Source organism: Esox lucius, chromosome 13, assembly GCF_011004845.1.
Source record: "Esox lucius isolate fEsoLuc1 chromosome 13, fEsoLuc1.pri, whole genome shotgun sequence".
NCBI lineage: Eukaryota > Metazoa > Chordata > Actinopteri > Esociformes > Esocidae > Esox > Esox lucius.
Genome location: NC_047581.1, coordinates 36,017,099 through 36,043,809, shown reverse-complemented (window position 1 = coordinate 36,043,809; position 26,711 = coordinate 36,017,099). Strand labels below are relative to the sequence as shown.

Below are 26,711 nucleotides of genomic sequence, written 5' to 3'. Positions count from 1 at the left end.
GCACTGAGAGGGTTGCACAGCCTCTACGGCAACAGTATGTTTACAAGAGGCTCCAGGGCCCTCTCTCTCTCTCTGCCTCTCTCCTCTTTTACTCTGTCTTTCTCGTTCTCTCGTTCCCTCTCCCTCTGTGTCTATCTCCGACTCTTAACCGTTTTTCTTGCCGTTCTCCATTCATCTGGCCATGTCTTTCCGCCTCGTTCAGTCGCTGCTATCACACTAATCCACGCAAATGAGAGCTAATACAGAAAGGGAGCGAGAGACAGAAGAGGAACGCAGATACGGCTTGAGAAGAGCTAGATGACTCATTTAGGGAAACTGTCTCTGTTGAAGAGGACACTTCCACAAACATCTGTGAAAATAAAGGCACCAAGTAACTAAGAATCTAAACACTAAAACAGAATTCAACAATATTTAAACATGAATACAATTTTAAAAAAATGTAGGAAATCAACTAAATTCATCAAACCTATTAAAAAAGCAATTAATTTGCCGTAGTAAACCATTAGACCTGAACAAATTTAATCAGTGATTCCAATTTTTGGTTCCAGCTTTTTCAAATGGCGCAGTCAAATTTTCTGTTTGTGTGTGTGTGCTTTATGTAGCCATTAGCAATGATGCTAATGAGAAACATTCTGGTGGAGATGGAAAACCCATCCCAAAACCATCTCAATTTAATGTTAACTAGAATGTAGCCTACTGTCTATGCCAACCTGGCAAAAATATTATTAATTTATCCAGTGGCTATTTGTTTAGCAATCTCTGCAGGCACTGCTAATCAACAGTCTGATGGGAATCTACAAACTAAAATGAGATTTTGTTCCTTGCGGACCTCAGTCATGGTCTTCTGATGTGGTTTAAGCACTGTTGAGGGGTTAAAACCTTCATTTTGCTTTTCTGTAAACAAGAATCTGAAACCTTTGTGAACAAGAATCTGAAACCTAAAAAGAATGAAATACAAAAAGCAGAGTTAGGCAAATAAATCTGATTTTAAAGGTTTAGTTTTAGATACAATGAACTGAAGGAAGAGAAAAAGTGCAACAAAACTTTTAATGATACGAACAAGCCAATTGAATCAAGATGGTCACCAAAGTCTGACCAGCTTCTCACCAATCACTGTAACTGGGCCACAGCAGCCAGGCAGTGAGAGATTAACGATCCCATCCAAAGGGAGATATTATTGAAAAATCATTGGCCTGTTTATGTGTGTATTAACTGGATTCTTGAGTTGCTAAACTGTCTTTTTAGATTCTCATTAAAAGAATACAGCATCAGATGGTAGACAAAAGGTGGGAAGGTCTGAAATAATTAAGGAAAATTCTTTCAAGAATGACTCATTATGTAGTTGTGCGCTTGTTAAAGACACAGAATACACACAGCTTTGCTATCTGGTCATGTTGTTGTCAGGGCAGCTCTCTGAGTCTCCTCTTGGCAGGCCTACAATGCTGTTTGACACTGGCTCCAGATAAAAAGCTCTAACACGCAGACAGATTTCCTATACGCTCAGCCTGCCAGGCCGTCTTCCTGGACATGTGAGCAGCATTAGTGCAGAAATGGGAAGCAGTGTTGGGAAATGACAGGAGAATGGATCTACCTTTTCCTTTTCGGTTACCTCATCGAGAATCTTCTTTGAGTTCCCGCTGGAGATTTATGACATGGATATGGGGAGTCTTAATTGCCAGTGCTCATGAGAGACCTTTTACTTCCCCTGGACAGAGGGAGCCAAGTGAAACGTGTCCAGCACTCGGTACAACTGAAACTCCCCAGTCCAGCGACACACTCTCAGCAGACGGTGCCAAATCCCCAGTCCGCAACGTGTTTGTTTGTCCTCGGTGAAACAAAGGGCTCATGTTTCAGATGGAGCTGACGGATGCAGAGGGGGGGGGGGGGGAGTGGCCCGAAGGCCGGGGGGGGGGGGGCGATGGCTTTGTGGGGAACGGTAGGAGGTGTGGGTACGACGGTAGGGCGGTGGCATCTTGGCCTCCGTCTGGCTCAGTGCGCCGTGTCCTCACATGGTGCGTTGCGTGGACGCGTGACCCCGCCCCCCAGGCCGGATGATGAGGAAACCAACCCCCCCCACCCCCCCCCCGGCGGCCCGATTAACCTAATCTGAGAGTTAACTTCACCATTTAATCTTAAACAGTAGCAGCCTGTGGCGGCCTGACCTATCTGTCTCCCCTTCTACTCTATCTCCCCCTCTCTCCCCCACTACTCTCTACTTCTGACCCCCCCCCCCCCTTCGCTCTTCACCTAGCGGGTACTCCTGAATGAGAGAGGGGGGGGGAGCAGGGGGATGGATGGATGAGTAGAGGGAGGGCGAGAGCGAAGGAGGAAGGGCTGCAGGCTGATAATTATTTCCAAAGGTCATTCTGTTAATGACTACCTGCTCGGCTAATGAGATTCAGTAAAGCTCTCTCACAATGTCTCGCTGTATGTTTCTCCTGTGTGCAGGGATGTGTGGGGAGAAGCAAAGGTGTGACTCCGGCTCAGCAACAGTCCATCAGAGGGCGGGGTGTGTGTGTGGGGGGGGCGGGGGGGGGGGGTAAATGTACCAAACATCCACACGCATTTTTTACATAGCCGGCACATTTCATTTGGCAAAGAAACATACTTTTTTTCCACATGTATAAATACCAGGGAGACTAATTAATTGCGTTGATTTCAGTCTAATTTGCCTCCAAACTTTTCCTCACGACTTAATTAAAGCACTTTTTTCTTCATTGTGTTCTTGCACGTTAGCAGACTCCAAGCATGTGATATTCCTTTCAAAGTGCCAGTGTGCCTTTTCCTTGTGAAAATATTTTCCAGCATGTATACTATTCTGTGTACTTATTTGGATTCCAAATAGCATCAAGAACATTAGCCTTAAGGAGTTTTCTCTGTGGATTGCTGGTCAATGACTGCTTCTTCTGCTTCACAAAGAGCCCTCCTGTCAACTCTTTCAGTTTGAATGCAATCATTTTCTCGACTAATTTTCTACACATATCAAGGTCCTGCTGGATAACTGACACAAACTACTCGTTGCTACTGACAGCCAGATCCGCCAAGGTGCCATGTTTGCACTGGTGAGTTGAGGATGAAAAGGCAGAAGCTGCTTTGACAGCCTTAATCAATTAACCTTGTGATATTGGCCGGCTACCAGTGGAGGGATTGGCCAAAACAAAGACTGCCGTCCGATCTTCATCACGTGTATTTTCTGTAGGTCGCCATAGGCCTTGGTGGGGTGGCTTTGTTCCTGGAATGAGTAGGAAACCATTATCTGTCCGGTCTCTAAGGAAGAAGTACGGAAAATGTACTGATTGTAAACAGATTGTAAAGTAAACCACTAGTATTTTAAGTTGCTCTCGCAAACATAAGGAGTTTGGGCTGTCATCAAATTGAGTACGACATCATGCATATGATACAGAATGATACAGTTTTATGTCATCCCCCAAATCTAATCACCTGGGCTTAGACTGCAAAGCTCACTGGCATGTGAGGTACTGCAAGGTCCTGAACACAGCATTGTCCATAATTATGACCTCTACCTTAAAAACATGTGGTCTCTTTCTCTGAGCAATTTAAATTATTTCCTCATTTACCGAGCAGACAATATATTTATTTACTTATAGTTTCTCTTAACATTTGATCATCAGTTACTCTTTTTTCGGGCAATTTATTTAATATGTTATGATTCCAGGTCATACTATAAGCTATAGATCTGTTGCAGGAAAGATCTTGGAGTGGCAGCATTGATATCTTCAAAGTGCTACGGATCGCTCTACCCTGACTGTCTGTTTACCCGCTTTCCTGACCGAAATGTAGATACAAACTCAAACATTTGGAGAAAAAGCTGCCACATATTGCATGCCCGTGAAACATCTTCTCAGTGTTCCAAGTGCTGCGCGTCATGAATTCCACCTACTCAGGCGTTTCTTTGTAATCTACCAGTCTGCCCTCCCTTAACCCCCTTGTCTCTCTGAGCCGGACAAACCGTCATAGATAGTAACAGCTTGTTGTATTTCAGTTCCATGACCAGGGGGCTGGGGTATAAAAAAAAAACTAAAGCAAGATCATTTGCCATTTTTTTTTCCCCTCTTTCTTTTTCTCTGAAGATTCGGTGTTTTCCTCGCGCTTCACAGCGATTAAAAACAGCTGCAGAGTTCACCACGTAAAGGCCTCTGTCGAACGAGGAGCCCCCACTCCCCTCCCCTCTCCCTCCCTCACAGTTTTTTGGTATTATTTTCCCGAAATAAAACGCCTCAAAAACCGGTAGTAGTCTAAAAATAGAGTGTGGCTGAGCTAAATATAGTGTTTGGCTGGCTGGGCTGGTGAGTAGAGTGAAGAACAGGCGTGGAATCGTTTTGTGTGTGTGTGTGTGTGTGTGTGTGTGTGTGTAGATGTGTGTGTGTGTGTGTGTGTGCGCTCTGTTCATTCAGACTTCCCGTCTCAAAGGGATGACCATGAACACTTGCTCCCAAACGACATCTCACGGTCTCACGTTAACATTTCAAGGGCTATGGACAACCATGGAACAACTCCTTTGGGCTCAGTTTGGACTGCATTCGGGCAGAGTGGTTAAGTTTAGGGTTACAATTTGGTATAGGGTTCACTCAAAATCAGCTCAGCAATTGAAGAGCAATAGTTACGGCATTCACTGAACGTGGTCAAATCATTTTCACAGCAGTTAATTGGCAGGTAAACGTCCCTAGCAGGAGAGGCAAACGTGAAGGATGCCACCCACCTCACTGCCTTGTCAACCCTGGGTACAGGCCTTGTCAACCCTGGGTACAGGCCTTGTCAACCCATGGTACAGGCCTTGTCAACCCAGGGTACAGGCCTTGTCAACCCTGGGTACAGGCCTTGTCAACCCTGGGTACAGGCCTTGTCAACCCTGGGTACAGGCCTTGTCAACCCTGGGTACAGGCCTTGTCAACCCTGGGTACAGGCCTTGTCAACCCAAGGTATGGGCCTTGTCAACCCAGGGTAAAAACAATCTAAAACCCTGCCTGCTGTAGGTGTCCCTGGCGCATGGATCATTTCATTTGACACACTGACTTTCAAACAGCTATTTCTGTCCTTTTCATCAGTAAACATATCGCTTGCTTAAGTTTCCTGTTTTGGGAGAAGCACAAGACAAAATGGCGGTGCTTGCATGGTATTTACTGTCCTTAGCTCAGCACTTTGTTCCACATCAGACAGCCAGCCAGCCAGCCAGTCAGACAGACAACCAGCCAGACCAGAAAAGCAGAACTCTGGACTAGAAACTACTAGTACCATTTTAAAAATCACAAGCGTTTTGAGGTCAACACCAGCGGAAGTCTGAGGTACTCACAACAAAAGGCCTTCTAAAATAGACCTTTCGAAATGTGCCAATATGTGGTCCCTGTGGTGCGTATCACATTGGTGGGGGTCGGCTTCTAGGACCGGCCTGCCTGGTCCTGGCCTTCCCAAAACACAGACCCAAAACAATTCACACCAGTCACCGACATGAAACGATGCCTTGTTCTTTGAGACTATTTGTGGAAATCTGGGAATAATGAAGATCTATTTTTATAACTGGTACTCCCTGACATACTATCGTACTCCTCCCCCTGGTGTCTGTAGACAGGGACTGGGGGGGGGGGGGTGAGAGGGTGTGGAAACTCAAGGTCACAACGTAGAGGTCAAACGGCTGGTCATTGTTCCTCGGGGGCCCCAACCGGGCCCACAGGCCCCTTCCTGTTGTGGGACCATGCGATAAGAGACCCAGAGACAAAGGACGATAACTGACGATTGGTGGGCCACAGGGAGGGAGGCGTCAAGACGACGGCCACAACCAATCCCTCACTACCAGTGCTTTTGTGACTGGGGGGGCGTCTGGGATGGAGGGGGGGGGGGCGATCAGAGACATGTTCCTGGTGTCCCTGCAGTTGTTGTGAGCTATGGGGGTTAGAAGGGGAAGAGCGATGGAGATTGGGATAAGTGTCCCCTTTATCTGCCTTCACTGTGCTGGCATTGTGCCTCCATAGAGCGAGGCTGGCTCATTATGGGGGATTCAGTGTGAATGGCCACACTGTCCTACTGATTGATGCTGGCAGTGTGACTCGTTGTGGACCATGTGTTCCTCTTCCTTTTTGCTTCTGGACAGGACACGCTTCATGGGTTTACCCTGGCCGAGTCTCTGAGACCGTCACTGCATCGCTGTTCCATTCCAGCCGAGTAAAACACTTCTCCGTTAAATGTTCTTCTTTGTGTGTTGCTCGTCCTCTAGGATGGTGTTCCCAGACAGCTGTAACCAAACACACAGGGTTATGACCAAACACACGGGGTTATGACCAAACACACAGGGTTATGACCAAACACACAGGGTTATGACCAAACACTGAGTTATGACCAAATGCATAGGGTTATGACCAAACACACTGGGTTATGACCAAACGCACAGGGTTATGACCAAACGCACAGGGTTATGACCAAACGCACAGGGTTATGACCAAACAAACAGGGTTATGACCAAACAAACAGGGTTATGACCAAACACACTGGGTTATGACCAAACACACTGGGTTGTGACCAAACACACTGGGTTGTGACCAAACACACAGGGTTTTGACCAAACACACAGGGTAATAACCAAACAGCCACTTGGTCCTGAGCTCCTGTATTTGATTGTTTAATATATTCTAGCAGGACTTCAGGAGTCCAGTTGGCTTCAATGTCTTTAATGAGATTCGCTTCAACACTATTGCCAAAGAATTAGCAAATGACGACCAAAAAAACCCACAGAGATACACACACGCACTCTACCTATAGCAGTCATCTCTGGGCATGCCCCCTCTACATGTTCCTGGCATGTTCAGACCACGCTTCATGAAACTGTGGCCTTCCTGCCTTTGGTCTGCCATCTGCTTCTAATACACTAAGCCAGCCTTATCCCTCTGATGTTCCCCCCTTGCTCACGTGCCTGAAAAATGAGCTAGCAGGCCCTCCCTCTGACCCAAGTGCATCCTCCAAGGCCTATCCTAACGCAAATATAGTGGATTACAGTGATGGGGGATGAGTCCACATTGTATTACGGTGATGGGGATGATTCCACAGGATATTAAAGTGATGGGGGATGAGTCCACAGTGTATTGTTGTGATGGGGGATGGGTCCCAGTGTATTACAGTGGTGGGGGATGAGTCTGCAGTGTATTACGGTGATGGTGGATGAGTCCACATTGTATTAGGGTGATGGCGTTGAGTCCACATTGTATTAGGGTGATGGCGTTGAGTCCACATTGTATTAGGGTGATGGCGTTGAGTCCACATTGTATTGGGGTGATGGCGTTGAGTCCACATTGTATTAGGGTGATGGGGGATGAGTCCACATTGTATTACGGTGATGGGGGATGAGTCCACATTGTATTACGGTGATGGGGGATGAGTCCACATTGTATTACGGTGATGGGGGATGAGTCCACATTGTATTACGGTGATGGGGGATGAGTCCACATTGTATTACGGTGATGGGGGATGAGTCCACATTGTATTACGGTGATGGGGGATGAGTCCACATTGTATTACGGTGATGGGGGATGAGTCCACATTGTATTACGGTGATGGGGGATGAGTCCACATTGTATTACGGTGATGGGGGATGAGTCCACAGTATATTGCGGTGATGGGGGATGAGTCCACATTGTATTACGGTGATGGGGGATGAGTCCACATTGTATTACGGTGATGGGGGATGAGTCCACATTGTATTACGGTGATGGGGGATGAGTCCACAGTATATTGCGGTGATGGGGGATGGGTCTACTATCTGTTACAGTGAATGGAGAATGAGTCCAAATCTCAGTAACCGAGTGATTGGGGTTGAACCCGGATAGCAGTAACACAGGGGATGAGTCCAGAGTGGGCCGTCGCTCCTGTGAAGAGGAGGGACATTGGTTCTCACCTTAGCTCCTAGTCATTCACAGTTGGCTGCGCCACACGTCTTTTACCAATCTACTCAGGTGAAATTGAGCATGGCGCTTTGTAATGGTGAGGGAGCTCTCTGCCCCATGGCCCCATGTCACACATCGGTGAGACGCGGCCTGTCACCAGTATGGCATAACGCCGGTCTGGTAGGACCAACCCGGTGCTCTGCTCTGTGTGTGTGTGTGTGTGTGTGTGTCTGGGCGAGTCTGTGTGCGCCGTATTGGCTCCAGAGAATGACAGCGCTTGGGTTCAGACGGTGGCTTGGCCAAAAACAAAGCTGTTTATTTCACAGACCCTCATGACTCCCTTTCTTCAACAGCAGGCGTGATTAAACGTTAGTGGCCCTCTTATTAAAATGATTTAACATGCTTGTTTGCATAACACTTTCTGACCACTGGAACACAATGAGGCATTTATAAATAAAAAAGTATCCAACAGTTTTCACTGATATCTATGTGTTTAGGCCACTGTAATTGTCCTTACTTTTTTATGCTCTGTTCAGATCTTCTGATCTCTGTTCAGATCTTGCACTGGTAACTAGCTGTGTTGTGGAGACCCATTTTCCATGCCACTGATCTGGAACCACTCCCGGGGACACTCAGGCTTCGCACGGTTTGGGTGTAGCCCTGAATTAACTCACCTGAGTGAAGTAGATACGTGCTTGATGATTAGCTTACAACTTTATTCAGGTGTGCTAGCTCAGGAGTCTAATGTATGGACCGGTTGGGGGTCCCTAGCAGAGGTTTGAGAACCACTGGTCTATGCACTCTTACAATCCTAGATGAGGAGGTGTACAGATGAGGAGGTGTACAGATGAGGAAGGCTACAGATGAGGAGGTGTACAGATGAGGAGGTGTACAGATGAGGAGGGCTACAGATGAGGAGGTGTACAGATGAGGAGGTGTACAGATGAGGAGGTGTACAGATGAGGAGAGTATGTAGGACACAGCGTCTACACTCTTAATGCTGACAGGCTGAGCCAGAAGGGAACGACATGAGGAAGGAGTTTAATTAGGAGCAAGCCTCCAAAGGGCCCTCAGTGTGAGAGGGAGAGAGACGGGGGGAGAGACGGGGGGAGAGACTGGGGGAGAGACGGGGGTAGAGAGAGACACTGTGACACAGAGCCAATTCTTCCCTACTCTTTCTCCTTTTTCTCTCTGTCTGAATTGTTTTTCTCTATATCTCTTTGGCTCTCTCTCTGTTTGCCTCCATCTCCCTTCAAAGTGTGTACCGGAGAGCCTGTTTTCCAGGTTGTTAGCTAGATCTCCCCTCGTCAACACGTCTTTAGACTGTGGGTCCATGGGGCTTTAGACTGTGGGTCATGGGGCTTTAGACTGTGGGTCATTATCTCCTGGAGTTATTAGGAAGTCAGCATCAAAAATGTACATTATTTCTGCTCGTTTATTATTATCATGTTTATGTAGATACACTGTCAGCATTTGATGTAAATTATATTATGTGTGAATAAATGCATAATATTGAGCGCTTGAGACATGAGTGAAGTGTTTCATCAGCGCGTTTGCATTATCTACATATTCCCCACAGAGGTCTTTATTAGCCTGCAATTTCATGCTTTTTTTTCCATGCTTTCTATTGTTTTGAAATAGTGGTTGTAGAACACAAGTCCGTGATTGGAGCAGCAGTTGGTTACCAGATAGTGTGACAGTGGAACTGGGGGGCGGAGTGATGGGGGGGGCTGGAACTGGACAGAGAAAGAGAGAGAGAGAGAGGCCCTTCTATGGCCATGACAGGGCTGCTTGGCATTTGATTGGCTGCCAGTCTGGGTGGCAGCACTTGGCAACAGGTGTGGTGTCCGTGACAGGTGGGCATGCCTGGGATAAATGGCGTAGTGAACTTGCGCGGAGCCCTGAAACTGCTGAGCCCGGCTGGAAAGCTAAGCCAGGGCCACATGCCTCAAAGTCAAATGGCGCTCCTGCCTTCCATCCAGCTGCCCCATTAACTCCCCCAGGAGGCCATGCGCCCCACCCCCAACCCTCACCCGCTCTCCCACTCCTACAACACCCTGGAAGCTGGCCTTTACAGGGGAGGCGAGATACTGGTGCCAACCTCAGGGGGAAACAAGAGAGACATATCCTAAAATACCAGATTGTCTTGACAACAAGCCTGTTCTTCAGTTTGATACTAATACCACGCTAATACATCAAAGACTGGAGCAAAGTTCCAAAATATTTGAAAAAAGTTTGTAAAGGAGAGCCTCTGCCAAAAAGCAAGTGATGATATTGGACGTTTGGAAATCTTTTGTTCTTTTGGCTTATCAACCCCTGATAGAAAAGTGTGTATTTTATCGTAGGTCTTCAAAATGTCAGATTTCCTGCATTGTCTGGTAGATTTGTTCGTTGTGATTTCCAGAAGACTGTCAAAGATGTAAGACATGTTTGAAACTTCAGATCTGTTTCCACACTGGGGGCTGGGGAAAGAGAGAGAGATTGAGTGAGGAGAGAGAGAGAGATTGGGAGACAGTGAGAGGGGGGGGGAGACAGTGAGGGGGGGGGGATATTGAGAGCAAGAGGGAGAAAGATATGGCATAGAGAGAGAGAGGAATCTCTAAGATGAGAAGCCAGTGAATCTTGACACGCTACTTCGCCATGAGACGCCTCCGGCATCAAACAGCCTTCACACAGACGAAGCCCTCAGTTCACTAAAACCACACTTTAAAAGGAGCTTTGTTCTCTTGACATCAGCAACGACTGGAGTGTCATTTGTTTTATAAACAGGCGGATCACTCTCAGTCACTTCTCCCTTTACAGGAGTGCTCTGCTCCGCTCTCTTCGCAGCGACAAGCAGTCACACACAAATTAGAAGAATAAGACAGAGTGAGATGAACTTATCTTAGCATCTCTCCCACACCCTCACTCTAGTACTGAGACGTACACACACACACACACACACACAATCAAATCGAGGCTACGTTAAAGTAAATTTAATTACACTGGTGGGTGTGTGATAGGGTGGCCCAGATGAAAGCAGTGTGAAGTGTCTGCTCAGACATATTCCTGCTGTAGACTAATCTCCTTTTATTAAAGCCAGCCAGAGTGGAGGAGAGCGAGGGCTAGGGAAGAGGAGGGGGGTCCTTTGATGGGGGCTCTATCAGCTACTACACCTTTCATTTCACTGCTTCGCTCACTGTAAATCTAATCTACACAATACGGGACACATCTCTTCACTCAACACTGCAGTGCGCCCACACACAGACACACACAGACAACACAGACACACTCATACGCAGTCATCTCTTACATACCTTAACATCGAAATCAAAACGAATATACACATAAACATCACTCGCTGAAAAACTGTTTCCTGTATCACCACCACTTTAGTGCGATATCTTGATCTAACGAAGGACATAAAAGCGTATCTCTCCTCTCTCAGCTCGTCTGGGGGCAGTGCGAGAAGAGAGACAAACGGAGATAGGGGACAGAGAAGAATATGACCACAGAAATAGGAGCAGGTGGCCATCAGGTGGCCGACAGAGAAACTGCTGCCTGTAAACTGTCCACACTCTGACACTACCGAAGACCTGCTTTACACACACACGCATACACACACACACACACACACACACACACACACAGACACATACACACACACACATACACATACACACACACACATACACACACACACACATACACACACACACACACACACACACACACACACACACACATGATGGAGGTGTCATATTTCCGCATTCATGATTTTCTGTGTCAGACTGTGTCAGACTGTGTAATGGATGTGTTGAACGTCCACATGACTTCTCATTTCAGAGAGTTTGAGTACTACACTTGTCTTGTTAATTTTTTTTTGGACAAATCATAAACCGTTTTGCTTTCCTTAGGGCTTAACTCCTGGCAAATTAAAGGACATCCTGTCAAACCTTACAGGGTCCTAACAAGGACCTCATAACTTTAACCTCCTTTAGACATTAGACACACAGAATCTTTGTAATGTCCTTCGTTCTTTCAATGGGTCAGTTCTTCCTGAGGATCCGTGGGGACAGACTCCCTCTCCTCTGCCTGGGGTCTCCTTCCCACTGCCCTTCAACTGTGTTGTGCGACTGCTCTGTTTGCAGACGTTGAGAAAGAAGGGCCTAAACGGCTGCGACAGCCCTGACCCCGACGCGGACGACTCGGTCGGCCACAGCCCTGAGTCCGAGGACAAGTACAGGAAAATAAACGAGGACATTGATCTGATGATCAGCAGACAGAGACTGTGTGTAAGTACCCCCCCTGACACTCCTCTCACCCATCTCTCCCCCGTCTCTCCCCTTTCTCCCTGTCTCCCCCCGTCTGTCTTTCCCCGTCCGTCCGTCTGCTGTCCGTTCTGTGGGGGGGGATCTGGTGGGACCCGGCAGACCCTGAGCAAGAAGGAGAACAAAGGTGGGGAGAGCCCGGAGCTTGAGTCTTCCCTCACCCTCACCCCGCGCACTGAGGAGAAATACAAACAGATAAACGATGAGTTTGATCACATGATAAAAACTCACAAGATACCTGTAAGTACTGGACTTACACAGTGTGCAGTCCTCAGCTGGTGTAGTGATAGACGCTGAGTAACAGACATTAACTTCAGTATTAACCACACTGCACGTCTGGAACACACTGGATAGGACTCCCGTTCTGTCAAGCTCCTCTGTTTGTGTATACTCACAGGACCTAACCCATCTGAGGGCCGTTGGCTTAGTGATCGTGTTTAAGTGTAGTGTGTGCTTTTGCCCCCCCACATCCTTTGCCCTCCGGCTCTGTCTGTGACCCGTTACCCATGATCCCTTGCATGGCTCTCAGGGGAGGAGTGTGGTCTGCATGCGCTTCCCCAACTCTCCTGTGCCCACACACACCACTCAGTCACCTGAAACGACAGACAGACAGATGCTCATAATTGAAAACACAAGGCACACTGGCAGGCTCAGACATGCACGCACACACACACACACACACACTGTAGCTGGCATTACATTAATAACAGTTTAACAATGAATCAAGTCCCTCGCTGCTCTCCACGCCCTCTCACACAGCTCAGTCACTCTCCACACCCTCTCCCACAGCTCAGTTACTCTCCACACCCTCTCACACAGCTCAGTCACTCTCCACACCCTCTCCCACAGCTCAGTTACTCTCCACACCCTCTCACACAGCTCAGTCACTCTCCACACCCTCTCCCACAGCTCAGTCACTCTCCACACCCTCTCCCACAGCTCAGTCACTCTCCACACCCTCTCACACAGCTCAGTCACTCTCCACACCCTCTCACACAGCTCAGTCACTCTCCACACCCTCTCACACAGCTCAGTCACTCTCCACACCCTCTCACACAGCTCAGTCACTCTCCACACCCTCTCACACAGCTCAGTCACTCTCCACACCCTCTCCCACAGCTCAGTCACTCTCCACACCCTCTCCCACAGCTCAGTCACTCTCCACACCCTCTCACACAGCTCAGTCACTCTCCACACCCTCTCACACAGCTCAGTCACTCTCCACACCCTCTCACACAGCTCAGTCACTCTCCACACCCTCTCACACAGCTCAGTCACTCTCCACACCCTCTCCCACAGCTCAGTCACTCTCCACACCCTCTCCCACAGCTCAGTCACTCTCCACACCCTCTCCCACAGCTCAGTCACTCTCCACACCCTCTCCCACAGCTCAGTCACTCTCCACACCCTCTCCCACAGCTCAGTCACTCTCCACACCCTCTCACACAGCTCAGTCACTCTCCACACCCTCTCACACAGCTCAGTCACTCTCCACACCCTCTCCCACAGCTCAGTCACTCTCCACACCCTCTCCCACAGCTCAGTCACTCTCCACACCCTCTCCCACAGCTCAGTCACACTCCACACCCTCTCCCACAGCTCAGTCACTCTCCACACCCTCTCCCACAGCTCAGTCACTCTCCACACCCTCTCCCACAGCTCAGTCGCTCTCCACGCCCTCTCACACAGCTCAGTCGCTCTCCACACCCTCTCACACAGTCAGGGCTAGAAGAGGTACATCCATTGTCAGTGTCACTGAACTCTAGACTCTCTCAAGACTCCCAACCTCACACCAAGCTTATTACACGGTCCAGCTGACCACAGTGGCCGCCTGCTAATTCAAAATAGGGAGAAATGACTTTGTCTATTGGTCTCCACCAGGGTGTCATAATGTCATGGCAGTTAACTGACATTATTTTCCTGGGCACTACTGTTGTGAAAGTCCAGAGCACCAGAGTTTTAGCACAACAAGATCCTCTTGATGGTTATTATTAGTTGAGTTCATCTGAATGCCACCTCAGCTGGGATGGTGGGAACAACCGTCGTCTTTTCCACTTGGTGATGCCTTCTGTCAGCAGCACTGTCAGAGAAGCAGTGTAGAGAACAGGATCTCATGTAACTAATGTCAGGGTGATGGGTAAAGTGCTATCCGTGATTGCAGTGATTTTCACCCAAACTACAACATTACCATCAACATTGTGTGTGGAGGGGAAAACAAACAAAAGAACCCATATCCAAAAGTATGATTCTGAACTATCTCGCCTCGTCTTCCAAAGTCCAAACGTTGGCACAAACATTCCCAAAACCTTCGGGAGTGTGTCATTTCAACGTTCTCTGCCTCCTTTGTAGCCGTGACCTTCCCCCCACGGTAATAATGGCGTGGGTGAAAATCACAGCCAATCAGTCGCGATGTGTTACCTCTGTGTCATTCAACGACCACTTAGACTTCAAGAGTAATCAAAGGTCTTAGCAGTCAGGCTGTCCTAGACAACCACAGCATAAGTGCTACTCCCAATGCAAGCAGAGTGTGCTTCACGCTTCATGCAAAACCCCATATTGGAATGGTTAGCATTACAGCCATGGAGAAAGAGATCATTTCAAGGGGAAACAGTAGCCTCCGATGGAGCAGGCCTACAGCAGGGGTTTTGGTTAGAGGCCAGGGATTGGGGTGCGAGGCGGGGGTGTACCAGGCTGGGGTGAGGTTGGGGGAGGCGAGGTTTTGGGTTTTGGGTGGGGAAGCAGTGACTCCGCACACAAAAAGAGGCAGTTCAGAGTGTGGTCATGACGTCTGCCAAGCACAGGGTATCTGGGAGGCAGGGGACTGGGGAAGGGCGCCACTAAAATGACAGCTTATTGCCTGGGCCCACTGTGCACACACAGAGAGACAAGGGCCCCTGGGAATACTCAGCCACAGAGAGACAAGGGCCCCTGGGAATACTCAGCCACAGAGAGACAAGGGCGGGAAGATTAGAACAAAGGTTCCCGAGGTGGAATACAGTTTGAACATCTGTAAAGGCAGAATGGAATAGGTGGTGTTTAGGAGCCATTAAGGACAGCAAGAAGACAGCTGTGACGGGCGTCTGCATGGGACTTCTGGAAAAGCCAAAGAAAGTGAGAAAGAGAAACAAACGGCAATTCAATTGAGGTGAACATCGGTATATTGGCTTGGTTAATAGGGAAAGATTAGAAGGCAGAGGGAAGTGAAGAAGAACTCGAGGCTGCGCTCCTATGTTCCTACAGATGGGCCCTTCCATGGCCCCGGGACACATGGCTACAATTAAGGCTCTATTTTCTACTTCCTTAAGCTAACATTCAGAAGCGACCACTTCCAGGGTACTCCCAAGGTTAAGCCCTATGGTGGAGTGACACGATAAACATGACAAATCAGGCGCCCAGGGCCCCACAGCCTAGCAGGCAAACAACCTCATCCACATGCTTGCCAGGCCTGTACCTGCCACTTAAAAATCATTCCACCTCCACTCTGCATGGCAGAGGGAGACACAGTAGCTATATTTGACTGAAAGCCTGATAAGTCTGTTTTTATGACATACTTAAAATTACATGCACCTAAATTATATATAGGATTCCAACATAGTGTTTCACAAAACGATGATCATTTAGAATGAGTATGTTGTGGATGCAGCGGTATCTGCTTGGTCATGCGGTACCCCAGAATTCATTTTTTTCCCCCCTGTGTCTGCTTCAAAGTGATCCGTGATTCTATTGCTCTCTCTCTGTCTCTCTCTCTCTCTCTCTCTCTCTCTCTCTGTCTCTCTCTCTCTCTCTCTCTCTGTCTCTCTCCCTGCTGTATTTAATCACGCTGTTCTGTCTTTTCTGCCTATCAGCAGGGGGTGCCCCCCTCCAACTACGAGATGCCGGTGTCCATCCCCGTCAGCAACCAGAACAGTCTCATCTACAGCCACCCGGGGGGTTCCCTGGGCAACCATAACCTACTGCCTCTGGCGCATCATATGCAGAGGAACAGCATGTCCCCTGGTGTCACACACAGACCTCCCAGTGCAGGTAACACACAGATCCGCTTGCGCTCACACACACACATGCACAGTCCCACTGAAAGAAGCCGGGATGCACAGAGGAAGTGAAGTGTTTTGCTGATATGTCATTTAAAGGACGGCTGCTCTGTCTTGGGTTCAGACCAAGCCAGCTGTCTTCTCCGTTTAGTGTGAGGCTCTGTCCTGGGGATGTCTGGCCCTTTGTGTAGGTATTGAGTGGCCGGTGGCATAAGCACTTGAGGCCTGCTGGTTTGTTTTTGTTGTCTGAAGACACTCTTTAGTCCCGCTCTGTCATTAGGCTGCATACACCAATTGGCACAGCACAAACTAAACGGCAACTGCCCCAGATCACTGCCCTCCTCCACCGAACCTGGGCAGTAGTACCCACCAGATCACTGCCCTCCTCCACCGACCCTGGGCAGTAGTACCCACCAGATCACTGCCCTCCTCCACCGACCCTGGGCAGTAGTACCCACCAGATCACTGCCCTCCTCCACCGACCCTGGGCAGTAGTACCCACCAGATCACTGCCCTCCTCCACCGACCCTGGGCAGTAGTACCCACCAGATCACTGCCCTCCTCCACCGACCCTGGGCAGTAGTACCCACCAGATCACTGCCCTCCTCCACCGACCCTGGGCAGTAGTACCCACCAGATCACTGCCCTCCTCCACCGACCCTGGGCAGTAGTACCCACCAGATCACTGCCCTCCTCCACCGACCCTGGGCAGTAGTACCCACCAGATCACTGCCCTCCTCCACCGACCCTGGCCAGTAGTACCCAGCATCCCAATGCTGCCTCACCTTGGAAGCTTAGCACTAAGAGCGGTCTTGAATGGCCAGCAGGGGGCAGTCTTCCCTCTGGTCCCCAGATCAAAGCCCACTAATCCGGGGCCGTGTCGTTCGGACGTGGTGTGTGAGCGGATGTCTTGCATTTGGTCAGGGCTGTTGAAAGGCAAGTGTGTTGGATGGAGTTGACGTGGATGTTGGCAAGATGTGGCTCGTGAAGTAGGAAGGTCTCTCCTCTAATGGCTTCCTTTCCTTTCTCCTCCCCTTTCATCATCCTTCAGGTGGCCTCATGGGTTCTGACCTCACCACTGGCGTGGGCACCAGTGCTGGTAAGGACACACACGCACACACACACACGCACGCACACACGCACACACACACACACACACACACACACACACACACACACACACACACACACACACACACACACACACACACACACACACACACACACACACACACACACACACAGTGCGCCCAGTCTCCCAGGCAGGTCATAAAACTCATGACTAATACTAAACCAAATCCAAGTGGAGATCCTGTCCACGACGGGTTGATTGTAGCGGTCTCGGAGTTCCTCTGGGGGTGTTTCTCCATGTCTGTGTCCTTGGCACATCCTGGTCTCAGTTCAGTGAGAGAGGGAATGAGAATTATAACGGAGTGGAGGGGAAGACAAGATCTACACTCATGGAAGAGAAGGCATTTATTTATTTGTGTGAGCTTTAGCCAAATTTCAGATCACAACAATCTGTTTGTTTCCCGTTAACGCTGTGTCTTGCTCTTTCTTTTCCCCGGCCCCTCTTTTTTCGGGGTGTTTGTTTGTGCGTTTGCCATGTCCTAATGAGCTGAGTTGCATAATACTGCATTCATATGACCTGCAACCACTCTTCATGTCCTCGGCCTCGCTCGCGTTGATGTTCAGTATACTGCAAATGTTTAAACTCTCTCGCAGGTTAACTACTGTCACATGTCTAGAGAGAAATGCATTTATCATAATTACCCTACCGTAATGTCTTGTGTATGTGTAGAGGAATTTATTTGCATGGATTCACATGTGCCTTAGTCAAGTTATATATATCCAAAGATGTTCTATTAAAAGACACCATTGAACATTTTAACTTACAGTCTGATAATAATAAATATAGAACATAAAAGCAGTATTTACACCAGTGTCCAGATCCAGGAGTCTGGAGAACAATATGAACAAAGCTTTCCTAAAGTAGGAAGGGTGTGTGTTATGTTGAGGTTCGGGGAGGTGTGTGACTGAAAAGAGGTCAGGCTTTCGTATCGACGTGTACAGAAGATGTCTAACCACACGATCAAAATGTCTGTACATTTCCTAACCGACCACTAGGGGCAGTTGTGAGCACTTACTATATATTTAAATAGACAGAAGGTTCCCTTGGGTGTTGAGGATTGGATGGTGATAGACTCAAATCCGTGTTGAGGAAAATGTTGCTTTTGTTCGGTGAAGTTTTTAGAGGAATTAAACCTTTGCAAAACCTTAACCCTTAATTCAACCATTCTGAAATAAGGCCTAACCCTAACGCTAATACCCAAACCAAGCTTTTAGGAGTTTTCACTTCACCTATAGATGTTTATCCCACCCTAGGCATATGTCAAGCACTAACTCAAGCTGACATCACATCAGTGTGTGTGTGTGAGTTTGAGTGTGAGTTTGAGTGTGAGTTTGTGTGTGAGTTTGAGTGTGAGTTTGAGTGTGAGTTTGAGTGTGAGTTTGTGTGTGAGTTTGTGTGTGAGTTTGAGTGTGAGTTTGAGTGTGAGTTTGTGTGTGAGTTTGTGTGTGAGTTTGAGTGTGAGTTTGAGTGTGAGTTTGAGTGTGAGTTTGAGTGTGAGTGAGTGTGTGTGTGTGTGTGTGTGTGTGTACGTGTGCGTGTGCGTGTGTATGTGTTTGCATAAATGGGGGATATGAGGAGGGGGTCAGGGGAACACAGCTGGGCAGCCCTGTTTGGCCCCCAGGGTTCCCTCACTGGGGTCAGAGCCCGGTCCCTCTGTCTGGCCCCTCACGCACACACACACACACACACACTCACACACACACACACACAACAGGGCCGTTTGTTGCGGCGTGTGTTCCGATGGCAGCGTGGCCCGGGCCGCGCTTCAAATGTAGCCTTTGTGTCGCCACGGCGACGAACAGAGGCTCTCTGTGAGCAATCAGCACGGCCGTTCGCGGTGAAAACACGACGCGGACGGAGTCATGTGGAACTTAAAAAGATTCCATTCAAGTCTCTCTCAAATCCTACGGGGGGGAAAACCCATGATGAATATTCAGCCACGCATGTGTGCAGGGGGGAGAGAGGCACAGATGGAAGCGTTCTGCGAAGCCACTCATAGGTTTTAATGATGTTCTGGGCTGTGTGTGACTCAATGTGAGGTGGCCGGCCGCGGACCTTTTTTTTTTTTTTTTTCTGCCTCTACTTTGATAAGCTGCCTGTCAGTGGTGAGTGTTCGGGCCTGGTGTTCACTGCGGCAGACGTTTTCTTGCCTTTTGAAATGCCCCCCATCCCCAGACATACGGCCTACTCACAGTCCCTGTGGGTGCCAGCGCTGACAGACAGATTTGATTGATAAGCGACGCATGACACATTCTGATACTGGAAGGTGGAGTTGTCATGTCCTTGCTGTGGAAGTGTTGTGGCAGGGCTTTGCATGTCTGTCTGTCTCTGTCTGTGTGTGTGTGCTTCTTGTCTGTCAGCCCATTCGCCAGCTGGGGAAAGATGGAGACCAGGGGAGAGAGAGATGGGGAAGAGGAGAGAAAGGGACGGAGAGAAAGAGAGGGAGCGGGCTGATGAAGGATGTCCCAATCGCAGCATGTGAACACCTCTGTGTGTGTAGCTGTCAGTACAGCTCTGATCTCTACCGCCTGCTTGCTTCATCGTGTGGTAGAATTAACCAGCTCCTGTCACCTCTCAGCTGAATCACACACATCTCCACAGGTCACACACTCATGCATACACACACACACTCACATCCCCACGCACTAACTAAAGCCTGGAACAGCTCCACCGACATGAAGAACAACTCTACCCAGCTGGTCCGTCTTCTCGTCCAAGACCAGAATCTGAGACAAAAGACATCAAAGACAAAAGCTTAATGTTCCCTGTATTTTTGTCCATAGCTGTGTATGCACATACAGTGGATGCTGTTAGTTAGCCAGCTAGCTAACTTGCCACCATAGTTCAGTTGGTATATTCAGATTTGAATAGGCCAAACCGCAACGGAAGAGCCTGTGTATGGAAAGAGGGATAGAGCAAACCCGTTAGACCACAACAGGACATCAGAAATTGTTCAGTAACAGCAAAATGTACATGAGTTTAACCACATCACCCATCTGTGTGTGTGTCTGTCTGTCTGTCTGTCTCTGTGTGTGTGTGTGTGAGAGTGTGTGTACGTGTGAAAGAGACAGAGAGGCCCAATAAGCACATCTTGCCTGTTCAGAGATGAATTTTTAGGTCCACATGGCAGTCAGCATGTTAGCATACAGTAACAGTTTGGGATCCCCTCCACCCACTATGGGCCCCAGGTCTCATCTGCCTACAGAAATAGCCCTCACCTTTATATCTCAGCTTCACATCTGATGTTGTTGTTTTTGTACTGCAGAAAGGCTGCCTTATCTGGGCAGTGAGCGTTCATTTATGTACTTCCTCAAAATGCTCGCTTGCAGTCTGCCTCCACTCGCTGTTCTACCGTGCTGTTTTGGTCACAGCCACGTCTCAGAATCACTGAGCAGCTGTTCAGTCTCTAGGCTTGTCTCTAGTCTGGTGCCTGCTATGGCATTAGCCTTTCTGTAGCCCTGTTGCTAGCAGCTTGGCCAGAACGCAATACAAGTGTCTTCAATTTTGTTTAACCTAGGTCCACATTAAACCATTCAGTAGCAGCAAGTCACCCGTCCAAAGCCTTTTTTCTTGTGCAACAGTCAATTTCTCTACTCAGTTTCTCCACCTAGAGCTGGGACACTATTACCAATAGTAATAGTTAGACTGAGAGTAAGAAATGAACAAATGAAAAGGGCAGTGCATGTGTTTCTGTCCATACCAGCCAGCTCAACATGCTGCTGCCCTAAAATGGCCGCCTGAAATCCCCTCCTGTACATGTGGGCAGTTGGCTGTGAATCAGCTGGGCTCTACAGTTACAAGTCTCTCTCTTGCGCATTCTCCACTCTCTGCTGTCTCTCTTTGGTTCAATAGAAGTAGTGATACATGCATCTCTGGCCTTACCTTGCATTTGATCATACCTAATGGTACATCTGTCTTGTTCAAGATTTTGGTGTCTGTAAAGTTTTTTGCAAAGTCTCAGCTTTTTTTCGACACATAATTCTCTGATGTGTTTTGGAGCAAAATTGTTTCCGGCTGTTTTGATTGGCTATATAATATGTGTGTACAGAAAGCCTCATCGAGATGGAGTGGAAAGAGTGTTCTCATTCAAGTCTCTCCACGTGGGCCCACTTCACAGTACAATGGCCCAGCCACAGGGATGAGAGAGAGGCAGCTGGGGGGAGTGGGTCTCCAAGAAGCTCGTACAAAACACACACGTGCATCCATACACAGGCTCGGTGTACACACCATTACGCGCACAGGCGTTGAAATATTAAAAGTGGTAAAGTGACAATATTTGACACACAAACTTTGACGCCGAGTGCTCGGTCTGACTCATAGGGTTTCCGAGCACGGGGGCGCGCAGGCAAAAACACCTGCACACACCCGCCCACACTAACACACACACCCACACTAACACACACACCCACACTAACACACACACACACCCACACCAACACACACACACACCCACACACCTACACATTCACACCCACAGACATAAATTCACAGACAAGCCAATGCTGGCAGACTTACACACTCACAGACGCCCACGTACACACACTGTTTTTCTCTTTTTTTCTGTTAGACAGCCTGATTTTCCTTTAACGCTAGCAGTCGTTTACCCTTCAGATTGTTCAAATTGGGCTTTTGAGACTTTTCATTTCCAAACAAAAAACCTCGCTCTCAAATTAAACAAAGATCAGCGAGGGGAAATTGCCCAGGAAGACATCTGCGACTCATTTTCCCTGAAGTATATGATTCGGGAATTAATTTATGTCTAACGTATAATTCCTGCCTGTCTTTCAAGTGGGAAACGTCCATACAGAATTCTGCACTACCCCAGGAAAGGGGGTAGGAGCAGAACTGGGGTAAAAAGAAAGAGTTCTGCTCTCTCTCTCTCTCTCTCTCTCTGTTTTTCTTTTGCTATGCCTTTACGAGTCAGTCAGCCAGTCAGTCTATGAGTCAGTCTGTCAGTCAGCCAGTCAGTCTATGAGTCAGTCTGTCAGTCAGCCAGTCAGTCTATGAGTCAGTCTGTCAGTCAGCCAGTCAGTCTATGAGTCAGTCTGTCAGTCAGCCAGTCAGTCTACGAGTCAGTCTGTCTGTCAGCCAGTCAGTCTGTCAGCCAGTCAGTCAGAGTTTCTGTCAGAGGAAGACCGTGGGTTTAGTGTCTGTCCTAAGGCAAGGTCTTTGTCTGAAGGAGGCTACACGTGTTTACGGCCGGTGGCAGAATGCTGGGTGCTGTCTCTGTGTGGTCACCAAGGCCTCAACGGGATGTTTTACATGGATGGATGCAGGGTATCCTGATTGACTCTGACAGGGGTGAAAGCGATATTCCTCTAAGAAAGGACAGAAGTCCTCACAAATCAGGCGGATAGGAAATTATTTCCCGCTATTAGATTCACTGTCATTGGTCTGCCTGGGTTACTGTGACCTCTCCCTCCCTCCCTCCATCCCTCTCTCCCTCCCTCCCTCCATCCCTCCCTCCCTCCCTCCCTCTCTCTGTCGGTCTCTGGACAGCAGCATTTCCCCCTCATATTTGCAGAAGCAGCAGTATTCTCACTACAACTGGCTGTATTCTGATGACATTGTGTAGGATTGTGTAGGAACCCAGTATAATGACGGCCCCTCTCTGTCTTCTCTCTGTAGGAAACGGCTACGGCAGCCACCACCGTAACTCACCCGGTCTGCTGGTCTCTCCGGGCAGCATGAACAAGAGCATGCAGGCCAAGTCTCCTCCCCCAATGAACCTGGGCATGAACAACCGAAAACCTGACCTGCGTGTGCTCATCCCCCCTGGAGCCAAGAACAACATGCCCTCCATTGTGAGTCCCTCAATCCCTTGTTACCTTCAGGTTGATCCCCAACCCCAGTACAACCCCAGTCCAACCCCAACCCCAGTACAACCCCAGTCCAACCCCAGTCCCAGTACAACCCCAGTCCCAGTACAACCCCAGTCCCAGTACAACCCCAGTACAACCCCAGTCCCAGTACAACCCCAGTACAACCCCAGTCCAACCCCAGTCCCAGTCCAACCCCAGTCCCAGTACAACCCCAGTACAACCCCAGTCCCAGTCCAACCCCAGTCCCAGTCCAACCCCAGTCCCAGTACAACCCCAGTCCCAGTACAACCCCAGTCCCAGTACAACCCCAGTCCCAGTACAACCCCAGTACAACCCCAGTACAACCCCAGTCCCAGTACAACCCCAGTCCAACCCCAGTCCCAGTCCAACCCCAGTCCCAGTACAACCCCAGTCCAACCCCAGTCCCAGTCCAACCCCAGTCCCAGTACAACCCCAGTCCAACCCCAGTCCCAGTCCAACCCCAGTCCCAGTCCAACCCCAGTCCCAGTACAACCCCAGTCCCAGTACAACCCCAGTCCCAGTACAACCCCAGTACAACCCCAGTCCCAGTACAACCCCAGTACAACCCCAGTACAACCCCAATCCCAGTAAAACCCCAGTACAACCCCAGTCCCAGTACAACCCCAGTCCCAGTACAACCCCTGTCCAGCCCTGTCCTAGTCAAGTCAAATCTATCCCTAGTCCAGCCCCATTCCAGCCCAATTCCCATTGTAATCCCAGCTCCAGTCAAGTCCTATGCCCCTTTTAACCCAAAGTGTACTATTTCTTTTTGTCCTGTCAGTATATTTACTGTCTGTGTTTCTGTGGTGGATTTTGGGTATTAGCCTTCAGTGGCAGACTGTACATAAAGTGTTCCACACCGCACCTGTGCTGCCATTGCTACCTGCAAGCCTGTTAGTGTAGAGCTGTAGTAATCGTTAGTCCTGGGTAGTTGCATGGCTTCTACAAGCCACACCAGGCCGCTTCTGTCATCCAGTGAAACTAATTTGAATGTATCGCCCTCCCCCCTTAATGCTCTCAGTCTGAGGATGTTGATCTGCTATTGGTAAGTGGGCTTGTAAAAAAATAATAAATATCCCCAAACCACTGATTTCATCCACCATCCCCACACGGACAGAAAGGGGACCGGTCGTTGTGCTTCAACAATCCACCTGACTGAGCTAAGACATAACTCCCTGAGTGTAGCTTAGTTGCAGCTAACAGCAGATGTCAGGTCAGTGACTTCTTTTTACCATGTCACGGTTAGAAAGTAGTGAGGTGAAGTGATCAAAGTGTTCACACAGGGGCTACTGCAGTACTGTAACTTCCACCACAAGCGATCGGCTGCATATGTTTTGGGGATGGGGAACGTTTACCCAGGGCCCAGGGTGACACCTAGTGGTGTGTCTGAGTCATTGCATTCCCATCGTCTTTCCTCTCATCGGCTTCACTATGTCACCCACCTCCGAGCCATTGGACTCAGGGCTGTTGCATGGCACCTTACTATACATTGCTTCTTTTCACTCAGAACCAGGAAATTGAATGCAACAAAGGGAACAATGTTATTCTGGCACCAAACCGCCATCCTTTCTTGCACTAACCCAGCCACAGTGAACTGCCTCTCCCAGCCATTGCTGTTTCTGTTGCCGTGGAGACCGGCGGGGTTACTATAGCGACGGCGAGTCCACAGAAGGGGTGGTAAATGATAGGGTTGGCAGAGTTCAGCGGTGCCGCATGTCAAGTGATTAGTTTCCAAGAAGCTGGCATCTTTGTTCATTTTTCTAGCATCTGTGGAGCGAGGGGAAAAAAAGGGTCTATTTTTAATCATATTATTTCTGGTGCTGACTTTGTGACGGCACTCATGCTTTTCCCGCCTCTGTTTCTCTTACCCACATAGAACCAGAGAATAAACAACTCCCAGTCTGCACAGTCATTGGCCACCCCTGTGGTTTCTGTAGCAACGCCCACCCTACCAGGGCAAGGAATGGGCGGTTACCCATCAGCCATCTCTACTTCGTATGGTACTGGTAGGTACCACCGCTTCATCACCCGTTCTGCAAATACAGACACGCACACGTGCACAGCCTTTGTTACACACACAAATTGCTCGCACACACATACCATTGTTTGCTTTTACAACAGGTTTACACAAAGGCTGGACATCACTGAGATTATTGTTAATATAAGCGTGATCGAAATGCATTTGGATGCGAAATCACGTATCAGTAGGTGTAATGCCCTGAAACGTGGCCTCATCATGTGATGTTAAAGAATGTCGTTACACTAACCAAACAGCAGGTGGTGCTGTTCACACATAATATGCCGGGTCTCACTACGACACTCCCTTACCCGCTTATGCTGTAACTCAATGACACCTGTATTCGTGCGGCGCCAACTGTACACTGATGAAATCGATTATTATTCTTCTGACCTAAATATCAAATGAAGTACTTTACAAACTGAACTGCCTCAGACCGGTTTTGGCCAATTGTTTTATGTCTGTGTCCCGCAGAATACTCTCTGAGCAGCGCAGACCTCTCCTCCCTGTCAGGCTTCAACAGTGGTAGTTCCCTCCACCTGGGCTCCATGAGCGGATGGCAGCAGCAACACCTCCAGAACATGCAGCACTCGGCCCTGAGTCAGCTGGGGTGAGTGCTGAAGGACGTGCCCAAGGCCACATACAAACCAACATTAGCCTTATCCACACAAGCTGGAGGGATGAATCCATATAAAATGTGTTGGGTTGGGTGACACGTAGAAAAACACTAATACATGTTGAGGTGTTAACCGCTGATTCATTTTGACTGGATTTGGGATGGGAACGTGTTTTCGGCACGGCGTGCTGTGTGTGTGTGACCGTGTCTCAGCGCTGTGTAACCCCTTGCATTTCCTTTCCTTCCCACAGAAATTGCAATAGCAATCACTTATGTCAGAGTTCAAATCTGTCCCTGCCTTCTGCCCAAAGCCTGCACATCAAGTCCGAACCTGTCTCTCCTCCTAGAGATCGCACCGGCAGCACACCAGGGGGATACGGTATCCCGCAGCAACAGAACGCGTCGTCCCGCCAGGACTCGGGTCGCTCCCCCGTCGACAGCCTGAGCAGCTGCAGTAGCTCCCACGAGGGCAGCGACCGCGACGAGCACCGGAACGAGTTCCACTCCCCGCTGGGACTGTCCCGCCCCGCCCTGGATGAACGCGAGAGCCCGTCGGTCAAACGCGTGCGCCTGTCCGAGGGATGGGCCACATGATAGCCACGCCCACCCCACCCCAAGCCCCACCCCAACCCCCCGCCCCTGCCCCCCCCCGCCCCGGGGTCGCGACGCTCCGACGCCCTCGATGTCACCTCACGTCACTCACCTCCAGGCGCAAGGCCATCTTCCTGTCTGTCCCTCTGTCCGTCTCTTCGGAGGAAGTGGGCGCACCCTCTTTTAGATGTAACTGTAGTGTTTTCTTTTCCTTTTTGCAGAGTGTGTATGTGCTATACATATTAAAAGTTCTATAAAGCAGCAGGGTTGGACTCAGCGGGG

The 26,711-nt window shown here is 49.1% G+C and overlaps 1 protein-coding gene across 4 annotated transcripts in view; it reads left to right on the top strand.

Moving 5' to 3' along the window:
* The window catches only part of mef2cb (myocyte enhancer factor 2cb), a 79,265-nt gene extending 52,793 nt beyond the window's left edge, over positions 1–26,472 (top strand). For 2 of the 4 annotated variants that reach the window (XM_034296219.1, XM_034296218.1), the window contains 8 exons: positions 12,020–12,163; positions 16,045–16,222; positions 17,282–17,329; positions 22,991–23,166; positions 24,227–24,250; positions 25,082–25,211; positions 25,697–25,832; positions 26,090–26,472. In XM_034296219.1, the coding sequence (XP_034152110.1) occupies positions 12,020–12,163; positions 16,045–16,222; positions 17,282–17,329; positions 22,991–23,166; positions 24,227–24,250; positions 25,082–25,211; positions 25,697–25,832; positions 26,090–26,432 (1,179 nt within the window). In that variant the 3' untranslated portion in view covers positions 26,433–26,472. Of the gene's footprint in view, positions 1–12,019; positions 12,164–12,301; positions 12,440–16,044; positions 16,223–17,281; positions 17,330–22,990; positions 23,167–24,226; positions 24,251–25,081; positions 25,212–25,696; positions 25,833–26,089 lie in introns of all 4 variants that reach the window. The other 2 variants (XM_013136962.4, XM_013136961.4) reach the window with 2 other exon arrangements.
* The last annotated feature ends 239 nt before the right edge of the window (positions 26,473–26,711 follow it).